At 41.5% G+C, this 15,880-nt stretch overlaps 2 protein-coding genes across 7 annotated transcripts in view; one reads left to right on the forward strand and one right to left on the reverse strand.

Moving 5' to 3' along the window:
* CPLANE1 (ciliogenesis and planar polarity effector complex subunit 1) overlaps window positions 1-15,880 on the reverse strand; it is a 163,189-nt gene that overhangs the window by 117,888 nt on the left and 29,421 nt on the right. For 5 of the 6 annotated variants that reach the window (XM_050794494.1, XM_050794492.1, XM_050794491.1 and 2 more), the window contains exons 15-16: window positions 14,441-14,605; window positions 5,733-5,906 (exon numbers count right to left, since the gene is read on the reverse strand). In XM_050794494.1, the coding sequence (XP_050650451.1) occupies window positions 5,733-5,906; window positions 14,441-14,605 (339 nt within the window). The remainder of the gene's footprint in view (window positions 1-5,732; window positions 5,907-14,440; window positions 14,606-15,880) is intronic. The other variant, XM_050794493.1, reaches the window with a different exon arrangement.
* LOC126957079 (centriole and centriolar satellite protein OFD1-like) lies at window positions 1,491-4,668 on the forward strand. Its single transcript, XM_050794504.1, has one exon. The coding sequence runs from the start codon at window positions 1,502-1,504 to the stop codon at window positions 4,538-4,540; it is 3,039 nt and encodes a 1,012-aa protein (XP_050650461.1). The 5' UTR covers window positions 1,491-1,501; the 3' UTR covers window positions 4,541-4,668.

Below are 15,880 nucleotides of genomic sequence, written 5' to 3' on the forward strand. Positions count from 1 at the left end.
ACCATCTGGCCCTTTTACTGAATGCAACTCATATCACTCTCCACTTCCTCTTCTAGTTTTTTTTGTTTGCTTTGGGGGTTTTTTTGTTGTTGTTTTGGTTTTGTTTTGTTCTGTTTTGTTTGAGACAGTCTTGATGTGTCACCCAAGCTGTAGTGTAATTGCGTGATCTCACTGCAACCTCTGCCATCCCGGCTCAAGCAATCCTTCTGCCTCAGCCTCCCAAGTGACTGGGAATCTCAAGTACATGTCACCATGCCGGGCTAATTTTTGTATGTCTGGTAGAGGCAGGGTTTCACAATGTTGCCCAGGCTGATCTCAAACTCCTGGACTCAAGCAATAGGCCTGGCTTCCCAAAGTGCTGGGATTACAGGCATGAGCCAACATGCCCAGCCCTCCTCCTCCAGTTTACAGCCACACAGATCTTTCCATTTCTCAAACACATCAACCTTGTTCTTGCCCTGGGGCTTTTACACAAACTCAGGTTAGAATGCCCTGTGCCTTGATATATCCAATTCTTTTTTGTTATTAAGAGTTAGGCTTAGAGGCCTGAGCGGTGGCTCACGCCTGTAATCCCAGCACTTTGGGAGTTCGAGGCGGGCGGATTACGAGGTCAGGAGATTGAGACCACCCTGGCTAACGCTGTGAAACCCCGTCTCTACTAAAAATACAAAAAATTAGCCGGGCGAGGTGGCGGGCGCCTGTAGTACCAGCTACTTGGGAACCTGAGGTAGGAGAATGGCGTGAACCTGGGAGGCGGAGCTTGCAGTGAGCCGAGATCGCGCCACTGCACTCCAGCCTGGGTGACACAGTGAGACTCCGTCTCAAAACAAAAAAAAAAAGAAAAAGAGTTAAGCTTAACTTTCACCTCCTCAGAGAGCTGCTCCTGAAATTTCCAATCTAAAATTGCCACTCAGTCATGCTCTATTGCTCTATTTTAATTCTCTCCATAACAGTTATAACCATTTGATATATCTGGTTTATATATTTAATTTTCTGTCTCAACATATTAGACGTAAACCCCATAAAAGAATAAGTACTTTATCATTTTGTTCATGGCAGTTAGGATAAATCTGTTCCACAGATTAAAAAAAAAAAAAAGAAAACAATGCGCATGCGCCGTAGCTCTCCAGACCGGAAGGCTGTAACTTAGCCGGTCGCCGGGAGATGAAGGCCGGGATGTGAGGCGGTCCTGCCTTGCCGCCTTCCGTCCCTAGTCTCCGAGTCCCCGCCCTCCAGCCGCCTTTGAGTCGCGCCTGGGTCACGGTCCTCACTCATGCCTCAGAACCGCGAAGAAAGGAAGCTCGCGTGTTTGCTAGAAAACCTAGTTGGGAGTGCAAAGCAGAAAGCGTTCAGCACCCTTGTTCCTCCCCACCCCCCGGGACAGAGACAAAGCTCTGGAGGGCAGGGAATCCCCCTCGTCTTGGCCCATCCCCGGCTGGGCACTAAACTCGGCCACGGTGGGGCGAGCGAGGTGGGCTCCAGAGGAAGCTGACGGTTGATAATGGCTCAGTCGAACATGCTCCCCGTGGCTGATGTGTTGAGTCAAGATGAACTGCGCAAAAAGCTATACCAGACATTTAAGGATCGGGGTATACTGGACACGCTCAAGATACAACTTCGCAACCAGCTAATTCATGAGCTGATGCAGCCTGTATTGAGTGGAGAACTGCAAACTCGGTCCATTTCAGTGCAAGGGAGCTCCCTCTTAATAGGTGCCTCTAACTCTTTAGTGGCAGATCACTTACAAAGATGTGGCTATGAATATTCACTTTCTGTTTTCTTTCCAGAAAGTGGTTTGGCAAAAGAAAAGGTATTTACTATGCAGGATCTATTACAACTCATTAAAATCAACCCTACTTCCAGTCTCTACAAATCACTGGTTTCAGGATCTGATAAAGAAAACCAAAAAGGTTTTCTTATGTATTTTTTAAAAGAATTGGCAGAATATCATCAAGCTAAAGAGAGTTGTAATAGGGAAACTCAGACAAGTTTGACATTTAGCAGAGATTCTCTGGCTGAGAAGCTTCAGCTTATTGATGATCAGTTTGCAGATGCTTACCCTCAGCGTGTCAAGTTCGAGTCTTTAGAAATAAAGCTAAATGAATATAAGAGAGAAATAGAAGAGCAACTTCGGGCAGAAATATGCCAAAAATTGAAGTTTTTTAAAGATACTGAGATAGCAAAAATTAAAATGGAAGCGAAAAAAAAGTATGAGAAGGAATTAGCCGTGTTCCAGAATGATTTTGAGAAAGCTTGTCAAGCAAAATCTGAAGCCCTCGTTATTCGGGAAAAGAGTACCCTTGAGAGAATTCAAAAGCACCAAGAGATTGAAACAAAAGAGATTTATGCTCAAAGGCAACTTTTACTAAAAGATATGGATTTGCTAAGAGGAAGAGAAGCAGAGCTGAAGCAAAGAGTTGAAGCTTTTGAACTGAACCAGAAGCTCCAGGAAGAAAAACATAAAAGCATGACTGAGGCACTTAGGAGACAGGAGCAGAATATAAAGAGTTTTGAGAAGGCCTATGACCAAAAGCTCAAGAATGAACTTCTAAAGTATCAACTTGAACTAAAGGACGACTACATCATTAGAACTAATCGACTGACTGAAGATGAAAGGAAGAATAAAGAAAAAGCAGTTCATTTGCAAGAGGAGCTCATAGCTTTTAATTCAAAAAAGGAGGAACTCAATCAATCTGTAAATCGCATAAAAGAACTTGAGCTTGAGTTAGAGTCTGTCAAAGCCCAGTCTTTGGCAATAACAAAACAAAACCATATGCTGAATGAAAAGGTTAAAGTGATGAGTGATTATTCACTACTAAAAGAAGAGAGACTGGAGCTTCTGGCACAAAATAAATTACTTAAACAACAACTGGAAGAGAGTAGAAATGAAAACTTGCGTCTCCTAAACCGCCTAGCTCAGCCAGCTCCTGAACTTGTGGTCTTTCAGAAACAACTACAGAAAGCAGAAAAGGCAATAGTGGTTGAGCATGAGGAGTTCGAAAGCTGCAGGCAAGCTCTGCACAAACAACTGCAAGATGAAATTGAGCATACTGCACAGCTGAAGGCCCAGATACTAGGTTACAAAGCTTCCGTAAAGAGGTTAACTATTCAGGTTGCCGATTTAAAATTGCAACTGAAGCAAACTCAGACAGCCCTAGAGAATGAAGTGTACCGCAATCCAAAGCAGTCTGTGATCCATCATTCTGCCAATGGATTAATAAATGACAACATGGTGCTTCACAATGGTGAGATAAGTGGGGACTTCTTGAACAATCCTTTTAAACAGGAAAAAGTTCTAGCAGGTATGGTTGCATCAAGGATCACAAATTATCCAAATACAGGGATGGAGGGTAGTTCCCCTGATTCTGACCTTGAGTTTGTCGCCAATACTAATGCAAGGGTCAAAGAGCTTCAGCAAGAGGCCGAACGCCTGGAAAAGGCTTTCAGAAGTTACCATCGGAGAGACATTAAAAACTCTGCCACAGGCCCACTACCAGCAAAGAGCCCACCATCTCTGCACTTGCTGGAAGCCTTCAAAAACATTACTTCCAGTTCCCCGGAAAGACATATTTTTGCAGAGGACAGAGTGGTCTCTGAGCAGCCTCAAGTGGGCACACTTAAAGAAGAAAGGAATGACATCTTGGAAGCACTGACAGGCAGTGCAGCCTCAAGGCTACGTGGGGGCACTTCCTCCAGACGCCTCTCCTCCACATCCTTTCCAGAAGCAAAAAGAAGCCTTGAAAGTGAAATATATCTGGAAGGTCTGGGCAGATCACACATTGCTTCCCCCAGTCCTTGTACTGACAGAATACCCCTGTCATCACCCACTGAGTCTAGGCACAACTTCTCCATCCCTCCCTTCTCCAGCCCTCCGAGGCAGAAAGCTGGTCATTATCAGAGACAAAATGAACTTCAAGACAAAAGTGAATTTTCAGATGTGGACAAGCTAGCTTTTAAGGATAATGAGGAATTTGAATCATCTTTTGAATATGCAGGGAACATGCCAAGGCAGTTTGAAATGGATGAGCCCTCTCCTGCCGGGGATATGCTTCATATGGGTGCTGCTGCAACTGCTGTTCCCCTCTCATATCAGCACCCAAATGTAGATCAGAAACAAACTGAAGAACAAAAGGAAGAAGAAAAAATATGGGAACAGCAAGTGAAAGAACGAAAGCAGAGAGAAGAAAGAAGGCAGAGTAACCTACAAGAAATTTTAGAAAGGGAACGAAGAGAACTAGAAAAACTGTATCAGGAAAGGAGGATGACTGAAGAATCACTGAAGATTGAAATGGAAAATGAATTAGAAATGGCAAATGAATTAGAAATGAGTAATCAAGAAATGAAAGACAAATCTGCTCACAGTGAAAATCCTTTAGAGAAATACATCAAAATAATCCAGCAGGAGCAATACCAGGAGTCGGCAGGTAAGAGCTCAAAAAAGATGGTCCAGGAAGGCTCCCTAGTGGACACACTGCAATCTAGTGACAAAGTCGAAAGTTTAACAGGCTTTTCTCATGAAGAACCAGATGACTCTTGGTAACCATGTTTGCTGCCCAGCTTCTAACTTACATACCATGAGAAGTAACATAACATTTACTCCTTTGTAAATGTTTCTCTATCAACAGATAAAACTCACAATAAAAATGTGTATAATCAAAAAAAAAAAAAGGAAGAAAGAAACTGCAAATGTTTTAGTATTATCAATTTCATGTTGCACAAGCTAGTATATTTGCAGCACCAAGAATACTGTGTGGCAAACAGCAGGCACTTAATAAAAATCAGAATAAATGAATATCATAGAAATTTGTGTACATGTTTATACTGAGAGCAGGCAGTTATCTAGCACAGGATTAGATGCATTTTGACCATACTAATGAAAGTATGAAATTTAAAAAGTAAATGGTCCAAATAAAATCATAAAAGTAAATCATCCAAATAAACTTAAATATTGAATTAGCAAGCTCAATATTTATTGAATTTCTACATTTTGACATAAATGAAGGTGGCAGCTCTTTCACTTTAAAAATTGAAACTTTAGCTGGGCACAGGGGTATACACCTATAGTCCCTGCGACGTGGGAGGCTGAGGTGGTTAAGATCATTTGGCCAGGCACGGTGGTGCACGCCTATAATCCCCGCAGGGAGGCCAAGGCAGTTTGATCACCTGAGGTCAGGAGTTCGAGACCAGCCTGACTAACATGGTGAAACCCCGTCTCTACTAAATATAAAAAATTAGCTCAGCGTGGTGGCACATGCCTGTAATCCCAGCTACTTGGGAGGTTGAGGCAGGAAAATTGCTTGAACCCAGGAGGTGGAGGCTGCAGTTAGCTGAGATCACGCCAGTGTACTCCAGCCTGGGCAACAAGAGCGAAACTCAGTCTCAACAAAAAAGATCATCTGAGGCCAGGAGCTCAAAACCAGCCTGAGCAACATAGCAAAATCCCATCTCTAAAAAAAAATAATTAATTAAAATTTAAAAACAAAAACTTTATAAAGATCAACTTGCCCCAATTTTGTGATTTTTTAAAATCCATATTCAATAAAAACAAATCTAAGCCATTGCTTTTCTCAGATTCTATTCATTCACAAATAGTCATAAATCGCCTCCTGTGTTTCAGATACTATGCTAGAACAGTATCATTTCCATAGAGTAATGGTCTCTGTATAATGTTTTCAATATTCTATTATGTGCAATGCAAAAAGAGTTTTAAAAGGATTTGTTTACTATATTACCTGTTTTAATATGAAGTGGGGGAAGAACATTTACATGATGAGGTGGCAAAATGCAAAGCTGCTGATTGGTGAAATAGGCAGCCATGAAACGAGCCATGGACTGGATGACTCTCACTGCTGCCTCAGGATGAACACCACCCGCCATTCCACACTCAAAATGAGACTTCGCAGCACCTAAGGAATACAGCAATGACCTAAGAAGACTGTGATCAACTACCAAAAGTAGTAATATTTAAGTTCCCAATATTATACAAAAAGAAAATTGTAATACTTTTTTTCTGAGATGAGCACCCATGGCCAATACAAGCTGAATTATAACAGGTACCATACTTCTTAAAGACAATAAAACGAAAAACAATTACAGCTGACCCTTGAACTTCACGGGTTTGAACTGCACAAATCCACTTATATATACAGATTTTTTTTCCATAAATATACTAGAAAATGTTTTGGAGATTTGTGACAATTTGAAAAAATTTGTAGGCACACCACATAACCTAGAAACATCAAAAAATTTTTAAAAAAAGAAAAAGGTATGTTATGAATACAAAAAAATATGTAGATATTTTATCATTTAGTACCATAAAATACATATAAACTATAAAAAGTTAAAATTTATCAAAATTGGCTGGGTACAGTGGCTCACACCTATAATCCCAGCACTTTGGGAGGCCAAGGTAGGCTGCTCTCTTGAGCTCAGGAGTTTGAGACCAGCCTGGGCAACACGGTGAAATCCCACCTCTACAAAAAAATAGAATTAAAAAAAATTAGCTGGGCATGGTGGTGCACACCTATGGTCCCAGCTACTCAGGGTGCTGAGGTAGGAAGATTGCTTGAGTCTAGCAGGTGGAGGCTGCAGTAAGCTGAGATCGTGCCAGTGCACTCCAGCCTGAGCAACAGAGCTAGATATTCTGACTCAAAACAAAAAAAATTATCAAAATTTACACAAACACTTACAGGCCATATATGGCACTGTTCACAGTCAAGAGAAATGTAAACACACATAAAGTATTAAATAACTGCATAAAATTCATTGTAGTTCCTACTGTACTACTACTATATTAATTTTGTAGCTACCTCCTGTTACTACTTTGAAGAGCTCAAGTGTTGGAAGTATTTGCTGAAAATACTATGTGATGCTAATCATCTCTGCAAAGCAGTTCATCTCTCTAGTAAAGTGCATATGGCAATAAAAAGTACCTCAAAATTCTCGTGTAGTTCTCATCACATTTAGTGTTATACCATAAACCTTGAATAACACCATGAGACCTACAAGAAGTGCCACAAGAGATCCTGGAAGTGTTCTGAATAAGCAGAAAAAATTCATGACATTACAAGTAAAAGTTGAATTGCTTGAGACATACCATGGATTGAGGTCTGCAGCTATGGTTGTCCACCATTTCAGACAATTAATCTTGGAAACAGATAACATAAACTGGTGGTATCAATAAATACAGTACAATACTGGAAATGTATTTTCCCTTATGATTTTTTCTTTTCTTTTTTTTTTTTTTTTGAGACAGAGTTTCACTCTTATTGCCCAGGCTGGAGTGAAATGGCACGATCTCAGCTCACTGCAACCTCACTTCCCGGGTTCAAGCGATTCTCCTGCCTCAGCCTCCCAAGTAGCTGGGATTACAGGCATGTGTGCCACCATGTCCAGCTAATTTTGTATTTTTAGTAGAGACTGGGTTTCTCCATGTTGGTCAGGTTGGTCTCGAACTCTTGACCTCAGGTGATCTGCCTGACTCGGTCTCCCAAAGTGCTGGGATTACAGGCATGAGCCACTGCACCTAGCCTCTTAGGATTTTCTTAATACAACTTTCCTTTCTCTAGCTTACTTTATTCTAAGAATACAGTATATAATATATACAACATACAAAATATGTGTTAATCAACTATGTTATCAGTAAGGCTTCTAGTCAACAGTAGGCTATTAATGGTTAAGTTTTTCGGGAGTCAAGTTATACACAAATTTTTGACAGCATGGGGGTGTTGGTGCTCCTAACCCCTGTGATGTTCAATAGTCAACTGTAGTTAGTAATTATGTGTACATACACCTAAGAACTGTTCACAACTTTAAATTTTATTTTTTTAAAGGCGGTATCTATATAAAATGACCCAGGCATGACAGCCTTGCAAGTTTTGACTTTCATTATTTATTTTCCATTTTTCCTTCCCTTTCCTTTTTTTTTTTTTTTTTTTTAAAGATAAAGGGGGCAGGGTTTACTATAAAAATAATCTAAAGAGCACTGAAACAGATTTTTTTTCTCTCTTTGAGACAGAATCTTGCTCTGTCACCCAAGCTAGAGTGCATTGGCACAATCTCAGCTCACTGCAACCTCTGCCTCCAAGTTTTAGGCCATCTTCCCGCCTCAGCCTCCTGAGTAGCTGGGACTACAGGCACACGCCACCATGACTAGCTAATTTTTTTTGTATTTTTTTGGTCGAGATGGTGTTTCTCCACGTTGGACAGGCTGGTCTTGAACTCCTGAGCTCAAGTAATCAGTCTGCCTCAGTCTCCCAAAATCCTGGGATTACAGGTGTGAACCACCATGCCCGACCCAAGATTCTTAATGCTTTTGTCTGTACCATTAGATCTGAGAATCTTAATATACTCCCATTAGTAATAGTAGCTCACTAGTGTAAGATTTTGGGGGCAGGCAGTATCAAAAAGAACATGTGGGGTGGGCCAGGCACAGAGGCTCATGCCTGTAATCCCAGTACTTTGGGAGGCCCAGGTTGGAGGATCACTTGAGTCTGTCCAGGAGTTTGATACCAGCCTGGGCAACATGGAAAAACCCCGTCTCTGCAAAAAATACAAAAATTAGCCAGGTGTGGTGGCATGTACCTATGGTCCCAGCTACTCAGGAGGCTGAGGCAGGATGATCACTTGAGCCTGGGAAGTTGAAGCTGCAGTGAGCTGTGATCATGCCACTGCACTCCAGCCTAGGTGACAGAGTGAGGCCCTATCTCAAACACACACACAGACAAATGTGTGGGGTGAAGGGAGATGGCTAGATAGCAGGTGGGCAGAAGAGTCACATCAAAATTTCTGGTGTAACTCCAATGTGCACTAGCAAGATTAGAGGACAAGCATCATTTCCACTTGAGAATCTCCATCATAATATAAGCTGGCATTCACAAATTTGAAAATAAATTAGTTCAAAACTACTAAATACTAACATTAGTTGGTATGAAGTGTATGGCCCCAACAATAGAAAGGTATCTTTCTTTTCCAGAAGTGATCTGGCACATATTCATGGGAAATTACATTTTATATGTGTATGGATTTCTATTTTGTTCACTGTATGTCCCAGCACCGAGCACTTCTCCTCTCATATAGTAGGCACTCAAAGGAATATTGTTAATTTAAAAAATTGTTAATTAATGTTACATGGTTTCTTTTTTTAAACAAAAGGAATTGAGAAAATTTCATTAGCCTTCAAGCAGTAGTCTTCATTTGGTCACTGTAATATTTGGGGGAAAAAAAACATACTATTTCTTCACATTCAAGTTAGAGATACATGGGTAAAAAATTTTTTCTCCTGGGTAAAACTTATGGAGGAATTATACAAAGGTAAGATTTTCAGTAATCTTAATCATTCAAACCTTATGCAAAACTCAGGAATCAGCCTCTTAAACAGGGAGTGATTTATTGATGAGTAAATAAAAGTTAATATAAAAGTTATTGTCACAGAATAAAGCTGTATGAATTCAGAAATTAAAAAACTTTGAGGGCCGGGTGCGGTGGCTCACGCCTGTAATCCCAGCACTTTGGGAGGCTGAGGCAGGTGGCTCACAAGGTCAGGAGATCGAGACCATCCTGGCTTACACGGTAAAACCCCGTCTCCACTAAAAATACAAAAAATTAGCCGGGCGTGGTGGTGGGTGCCTGTAATCCCAGCTACTCGGGAGGCTGAGGCAGGAGAATTGCTTGAACCTGGGAGGCAGAGGTTGCAGTGAGCTGAGATCGCACCATTGCACTCCAACCTGGGTGACAGGGCAAGACTCTGTCTCAAAAAAAAAAAAAAAACTTTGAAAGTGTAAAACTCGGCCGGGCGCGGTGGCTCACGCCTGTAATCCCAGCACTTTGGGAGGCCGAGGCGGGCGGATCACAAGGTCAGGAGATCGAGACCACGGTGAAACCCCGTCTCTACTAAAAATTACAAAAAATTAGCCGGGCGCGGTTGTGGGCGCCTGTAGTCCCAGCTACTCGGGAGGCTGAGGCAGGAGAATGGCGTGAACCCGGGAGGCGGAGCTTGCAGTGAGCCGAGATCGCGCCACTGCACTCCAGCCTGGGCTGGGCGACAGAGCGAGACTCCGTCTCAAAAAAAAAAAAAAGAAAGTGTAAAACTCGACCAGGCGCAGTGGCTCACGCCTGTAATCCCAGCACTTTGGGAGGCCAAGGCAGGTGGATCACCTGAGGTCAGGAGTTACGAGACCAGCCTGGCCAACATGGTGAAACCCCGTCTCTACTAAAAATACAAAAAATTAGCTAGGCGTGGTGGTGCACGCTTGTAATCCCAGCTACTAGTGAGGCTGAGGCAGGAGAATCACTTTAACCCGAGAGGCGGAAGTTGCAGTGAGCCAAGACTGCGCCACTGCACTACAGCCTAGGCGACAGAGCGAGACTCCATCTCAAATAAATAAATAAAAATAAAAATAAAGTGTAATTCTGTACAGGGTGCAGTGATAACATTAATAACAGAAACCCGGCTGGGTGCAGTGGCTCACACCTGTAATCCCAGCACTTTGGGAGGCCGATGGGGGAGGATCACCTGAGGTCAGGAGTTCGATACCAGCCTGGCCAACACGGTGAAACCCTGTCTCTACTAAAAATACAAAAAAAATTAGCCAGGTGTGGTGGCAGGAGCCTGTAATCCCATACTCAGGAGGCTGAGGCAGGAGAATCGCTTGAACCCAGGAGGCAGAGGTTGCAATGAGCCGAGATCGTGCCACTGCACTCCAGCCTGGCGACAAGAGCAAGACTCTGTCTCAAAAAAAATAAAAATAAAAATAAAAAAAAGAAGCCCTATTTAATAAAAGTTAAATAACTATAGACAAGTATCTAATAAGGTAGGTGTGCAGAAAGGAACTACCATAGCATGCACAACTGCTTGAAATGCTTGCTTGTAATGGTTGGTCCTTGGCTGGTATCTGGGAACTTGGATTCTGGGAGGATTTCCACCATCCTAACTGATAAGAGGAGCTCACTGAACCTAAACTGTTTGTATAAACAACGTGGTTTATGCTGAACATCTCTTTTCCCTCTGAGAGTGTAGAATTTTGGTTTGTACTAAGGCAGAAGGGATCTATGTGACCAGCCCCCCAATTAAAAACCCTAAGCACTGAGGTTCTAATGAACTTCCCGGGTAGACTACATCTCACATGTGTTGTCACAGCTTGTCACTGAGGAAACTAGGGACATCCTGTGTGAATCTACTGGGAGAGGATTCATAGAAGCTTATTCCTGGTTTTCTCCAAACTTCATACCATGTACCTTTTCCCTTTGCTGATTTTGCTGTTTCCTTTCACTGTAATAAATCATAGCTATGAGTACAACTATATGCTAAGTCTTGTGAGTTCTCCTAGTGAACCATCAAATCTGGGGGGTAGTTTTGGGGTCCCCAACCCAAAAGTATATGCTTAATATATTTTAAGCAATCATCATTAAAAATTAAGACAAATGGGCTGGGCGCAGTGGCTCACGCTTGTAATCCCAGCACTTTGGGAAGCTGAGGTGGGTGGATCACCTGAGGTTGGGAGTTCAAGAACAGCATGGCCAACGTGGTGAAACCCCGTCTCTACTAAAAATACAAAAATTAGCTGGGCATGGTGACAGGCACCTGTAATCCCAGCTACTTGGGAGGCTGAGGCAGGAAAACTACTTGAACCTGGGAGGCGAAGGTTGCAGTGAGCTGAGATCGTGCCACTGCACTCTAGCCTGAGCAACAAGAGTGAAACTTCATCTCAAAAATTTTTTTTAATGAATTACTACAGGTTCAACTTATCATGAAAGTTAAATCATGTAAGGACAATATTGCAAATATAAACAAATAAATATAAAGACTATCCAGTCATTTAAAAAGTCATATATAGAAGTCTTTCACCCTGGGTACAGTGGCTCACACCAATAACCCCAGCATTTTGAGAGGCTGAGGTGTGAAGATCACTTGAACCCAGGAGTTCAAGACCAGCCTGGGCAACATATCAAGCCTCATCTCTATAAATAATAAAATAATTTTTAAAAATTAGCCAGGCATGGCCCAGCACGGTGGTTCACGCCTGTAATCCCGGCACTTTGAGAGGCCAAGGCAGGTGGATCAGGAGCTCAGGAGTTCGAGACCAGCTTGACCAACATGGTGAAACTCCGTCTCTACTAAAAATACAAAAATCAGTCAGGCATGGTGGTGCATGCCTGTAATCCCAGCTACTCAGGAGGCTGACGCAGGAGAATCACTTAAACCCAGGAGGCAGAGGTTGCAGTGAGCCAAGATCATGCCAATGCACTCCAGCCTAGGCGACAAAGCAAGACTCCATCTCAAAAAAAAAAGAAAAAAAAAATTAGCCAGGCATGAGGCACATACCTGTGGTTCCAGCTACCTCATTTCCCAGCAGACTCATTTCTCGGAATTTATCTTAAAGAAATTATTAGCAGGCTGGGCGCAGTGGCTCATGCCTGTAATCCCAGCACTTTGGGAGGCCGAGGTGGGTGGATCACGAGGTCAGGAAATCGAGACCATCCTGGTTAACACGGTGCAACCCCGACTCTACTAAAAATACAAAAAATTAGCGTCTCTACTAAAAATACAAAAAATTAGCCAGGCATGGTGGCAGGCGCCTGTAGTCCCAGCTACTCGGGAGGCTGAGGCAGGAGAATGGCATGAACCCAGGAGGCGGAGCTTGCAGTGAGCCAAGATCGCGCCACTGCACTCTAGCCTGGGCGACAGAGTGAGACTCCGTCTAAAAAAAAAGAAAAAAAAAGAAAGAAAGAAATTATTAGTAATGCTCACAAATATTTAGGTACACTGCAGCATTATTTAAAATAGTAAATACATGGCAACAAAATGTACAATGGGAAAAAGGTTCAATAGATTTTTTTTAAGTTTATTGGCACTGGAAAATATTCATCATAATATTAAATTTATAAGATTATCCAGCTGTGGTAATATATACATATACATATATCAAAAGGTCCTAGACAAAAAAACTAAACTTATAAGTGATTTTGTTTCCTTTCTACTTTTCCGTATTTTCAAAATCACCTAATATGAACATGTATTACTGCCTTAATGAACACAAAAATTTAAAAAGATAAAAATCAGAAAGTAAGCCAAGCACAGTGGCTCACACCTATAATCCCAACACTTTGGGAGGCCAAGGTGGGCAGATTGCTTGAGCCCAGGAAGTCAAGATCAGCCTGAGCAACAGGGTGAGCTTCCCATCTCTACAAAAAAATACCAAAATTAGCCAGGCGTGGTGGCACATGCCTGTAGTCCCAGCTACTCATGAGGCTGAGGTGGGAGGATGGCTTGAGCCCAGGCGGCAGAGGTCAGGTAAGCTAAGATCACTCAACCACACTCCAGCCTCAGCAACAGAATAATAAGACCATGTCTCAAAAAAAAAAAAAAAAAAAAAACTCACAAAATAAGACATTTTTAAACAGTGGCTGAAACAATCAAGAATGAAATCGGTATCAACTCTATTTAGAAATTTCGAATACATTGGGCCTTTCAGACACATTCATATATACAGTATACATCTAGCAGCCTACCACCCTATAACCATTATAAATATATTACATGTTCATTCATATATATCTTTCTCTCTGGTTATGGCCTGATTTAAATACACCTCCTTGAAAAAGTCAATCCAGATACTCTGCAATCTCGTAAACAGATTTTTTATTTATTTTTTTTGTTTTTGAGATGGAGTCTTGCTCTGTTGCCCAGGCTGGAGTGCAGTGGCACCATCTCGGTTCACTGCAAGCTCCACTTCCCAGGTTCACGCCATTCTCCTGCCTCAGCCTCCCGAGTAGCTGGGACTACAGGCACCCGCCACCACGCCCAGCTAATTTTTTTGCATTTTTAGTAGAGACGGGGTTTCACCATGTTAGCCAGGATGGTCTCAATCTCCTGACCTCGTGATCCATCCGCCTCGGCCTCCCAAAGTGCTGGGATTACAGGGGTGAGCCACTGCTCTCAGCCCAGATTTTTTAGAAGACTCAAAATATCTCGGAAAATGATTTTTATGATTTCACTAAACCGCTATAAGCAACAGTTAACATACTAAGGAAAAACACTTGGGTACCTAATACTATGTCTAACAAATATGGTTATAAGAAAGCAATTATACTATCAGCTCAGCAGGCAATTACTATACTGCTAAATCCTGGGGATTCTAAGATTTAAAAACAAACAAACAAAAAACCTCAACATAGTCCCTGCTATTGGGAAACTGAGAGTCCAAAATCCAACATAATATACTTAATCACCAGAGAGGTAGAACAACCAACTTTTATGTATAAGCAATTTCATGTCTACACTATAAATACAAACTAACGAGTAAATATAATGAATTCTGTAGTCCTAGCCACTTGAGGCAGCTGAGGTGGGAGGATTACTTGAGCTCAGGGGTTTGAAGCCAGCCTGACAACATAAGGAAACCCTGTCTCTTTTTAAAAATAAAATAAAAAGAAAACATACCTGAAAAATCTTTATTTTCTTTTACAGGTAGTTGGGACCATCTCAGGATTTCTCTTGCTAGCTGATCACACAATCCTTGAGCATCATTTAAATTATAGCTATAGAGGTGGCAGTATAAAAGAGAAAGATAATAGCGTATCTGAAGAAAATATGTCCTTCTTCCTCCTGAAACAAGAATTAAGCTTACCTTAAAAGTATGTAAGCAAAGGAATGCCCTTAGTGTAGTGCTCAATTGACAGGAGTGTGTAGTTTGTGAAAATTCATCAAGTTGTACACTCATGATATGTAAACCTTTCTGTATCTGTTTCACACTTCAATAAATGATTTTTTTAACAGGTAAGTCATACTTTGCTCTTTTTCATTTTAAATTCTAAACAATTTATTTTTTTTCATCACACCCTAGGATGACTTAGATTTTACTCAAAGAAAGCTGCAAATTCTTATCATCTTAGCATTAAGGTCTACTAATAACTTTTATCTCAAGTATACACAGTATGAAACAGAAGGGAACATGCCACAAAAACTCCAAGGAACCATATGTATATCAAAGGGATGGCCAAAGAGACTACCTGAAGCAGAAAAACCAGTTATCCAATAAGATAGGAGCAGGCCTGACAACTGCCTTTACATATCTGAAGACTGAAACTGCTGGTTGCCTACCATTCTTTTTGAGTAAAATAATTCCAATTTTATTTGGGGATATAATGCGCCCAGATTACAATTTCTCCCTAGATGTGGCCATGTAAAAATGTGACTATGTTCTCATTCAAGAGATAATATTGTATACAATTTCCAGAAAAGCTGCTTAAAGAAAGGTAAATTAGCTAGGAAATGCAACCTTTCTAGCTCTACCAACCTTTATCCTATTTGCTGCCTAGAATATGGATGTGATAGCTGAAGGTCCAGGAACCATCTTAGCCTATGTAATGGCCCTAAGATTGGAAGCAAGGCACTAAAGATGATACAGTAGAAAAACTAAAGGAGCCTGGGGCCTTGGTGATACCATGGAAACACCAAATCAGCCCCAAACTGCAACTTCTGACCTCCTTTCACAAAGGAAAGCCACTCTTTGTTGAAGCCACTGCTACTTTTAATCTCCATTACTAGAAGCCATTCCTAATGGATGTAGTTGTAAATGAAATTAAACAAAATGTCCACAATGGAATTCATTACAAAAACTTTTCTTCATCCAGAATTTCACATCTCAGTGAATGCTGCTCTTCTTCATCCAGATGGACAATCCCAAAGTCAGAGAACTACACTAGCCTTCTTTCTCCAAGTCTACTCAATCACAAGTAGACTGATCAAGCCTATTAAATAACTGTCAAATGTAACCTCTGTTCTCCATTACCCTTGACATTGCTTTGGTTTCAAGCCTCCTCACCTGACTGATTTTCTTGCTTCCAAGTAAAACCCACATCCCTACATTATAGTCCTGCA

The sequence above is a fragment of the Macaca thibetana genome, chromosome 6 (assembly GCF_024542745.1).
Source record: "Macaca thibetana thibetana isolate TM-01 chromosome 6, ASM2454274v1, whole genome shotgun sequence".
Lineage (NCBI taxonomy): Eukaryota > Metazoa > Chordata > Mammalia > Primates > Cercopithecidae > Macaca > Macaca thibetana.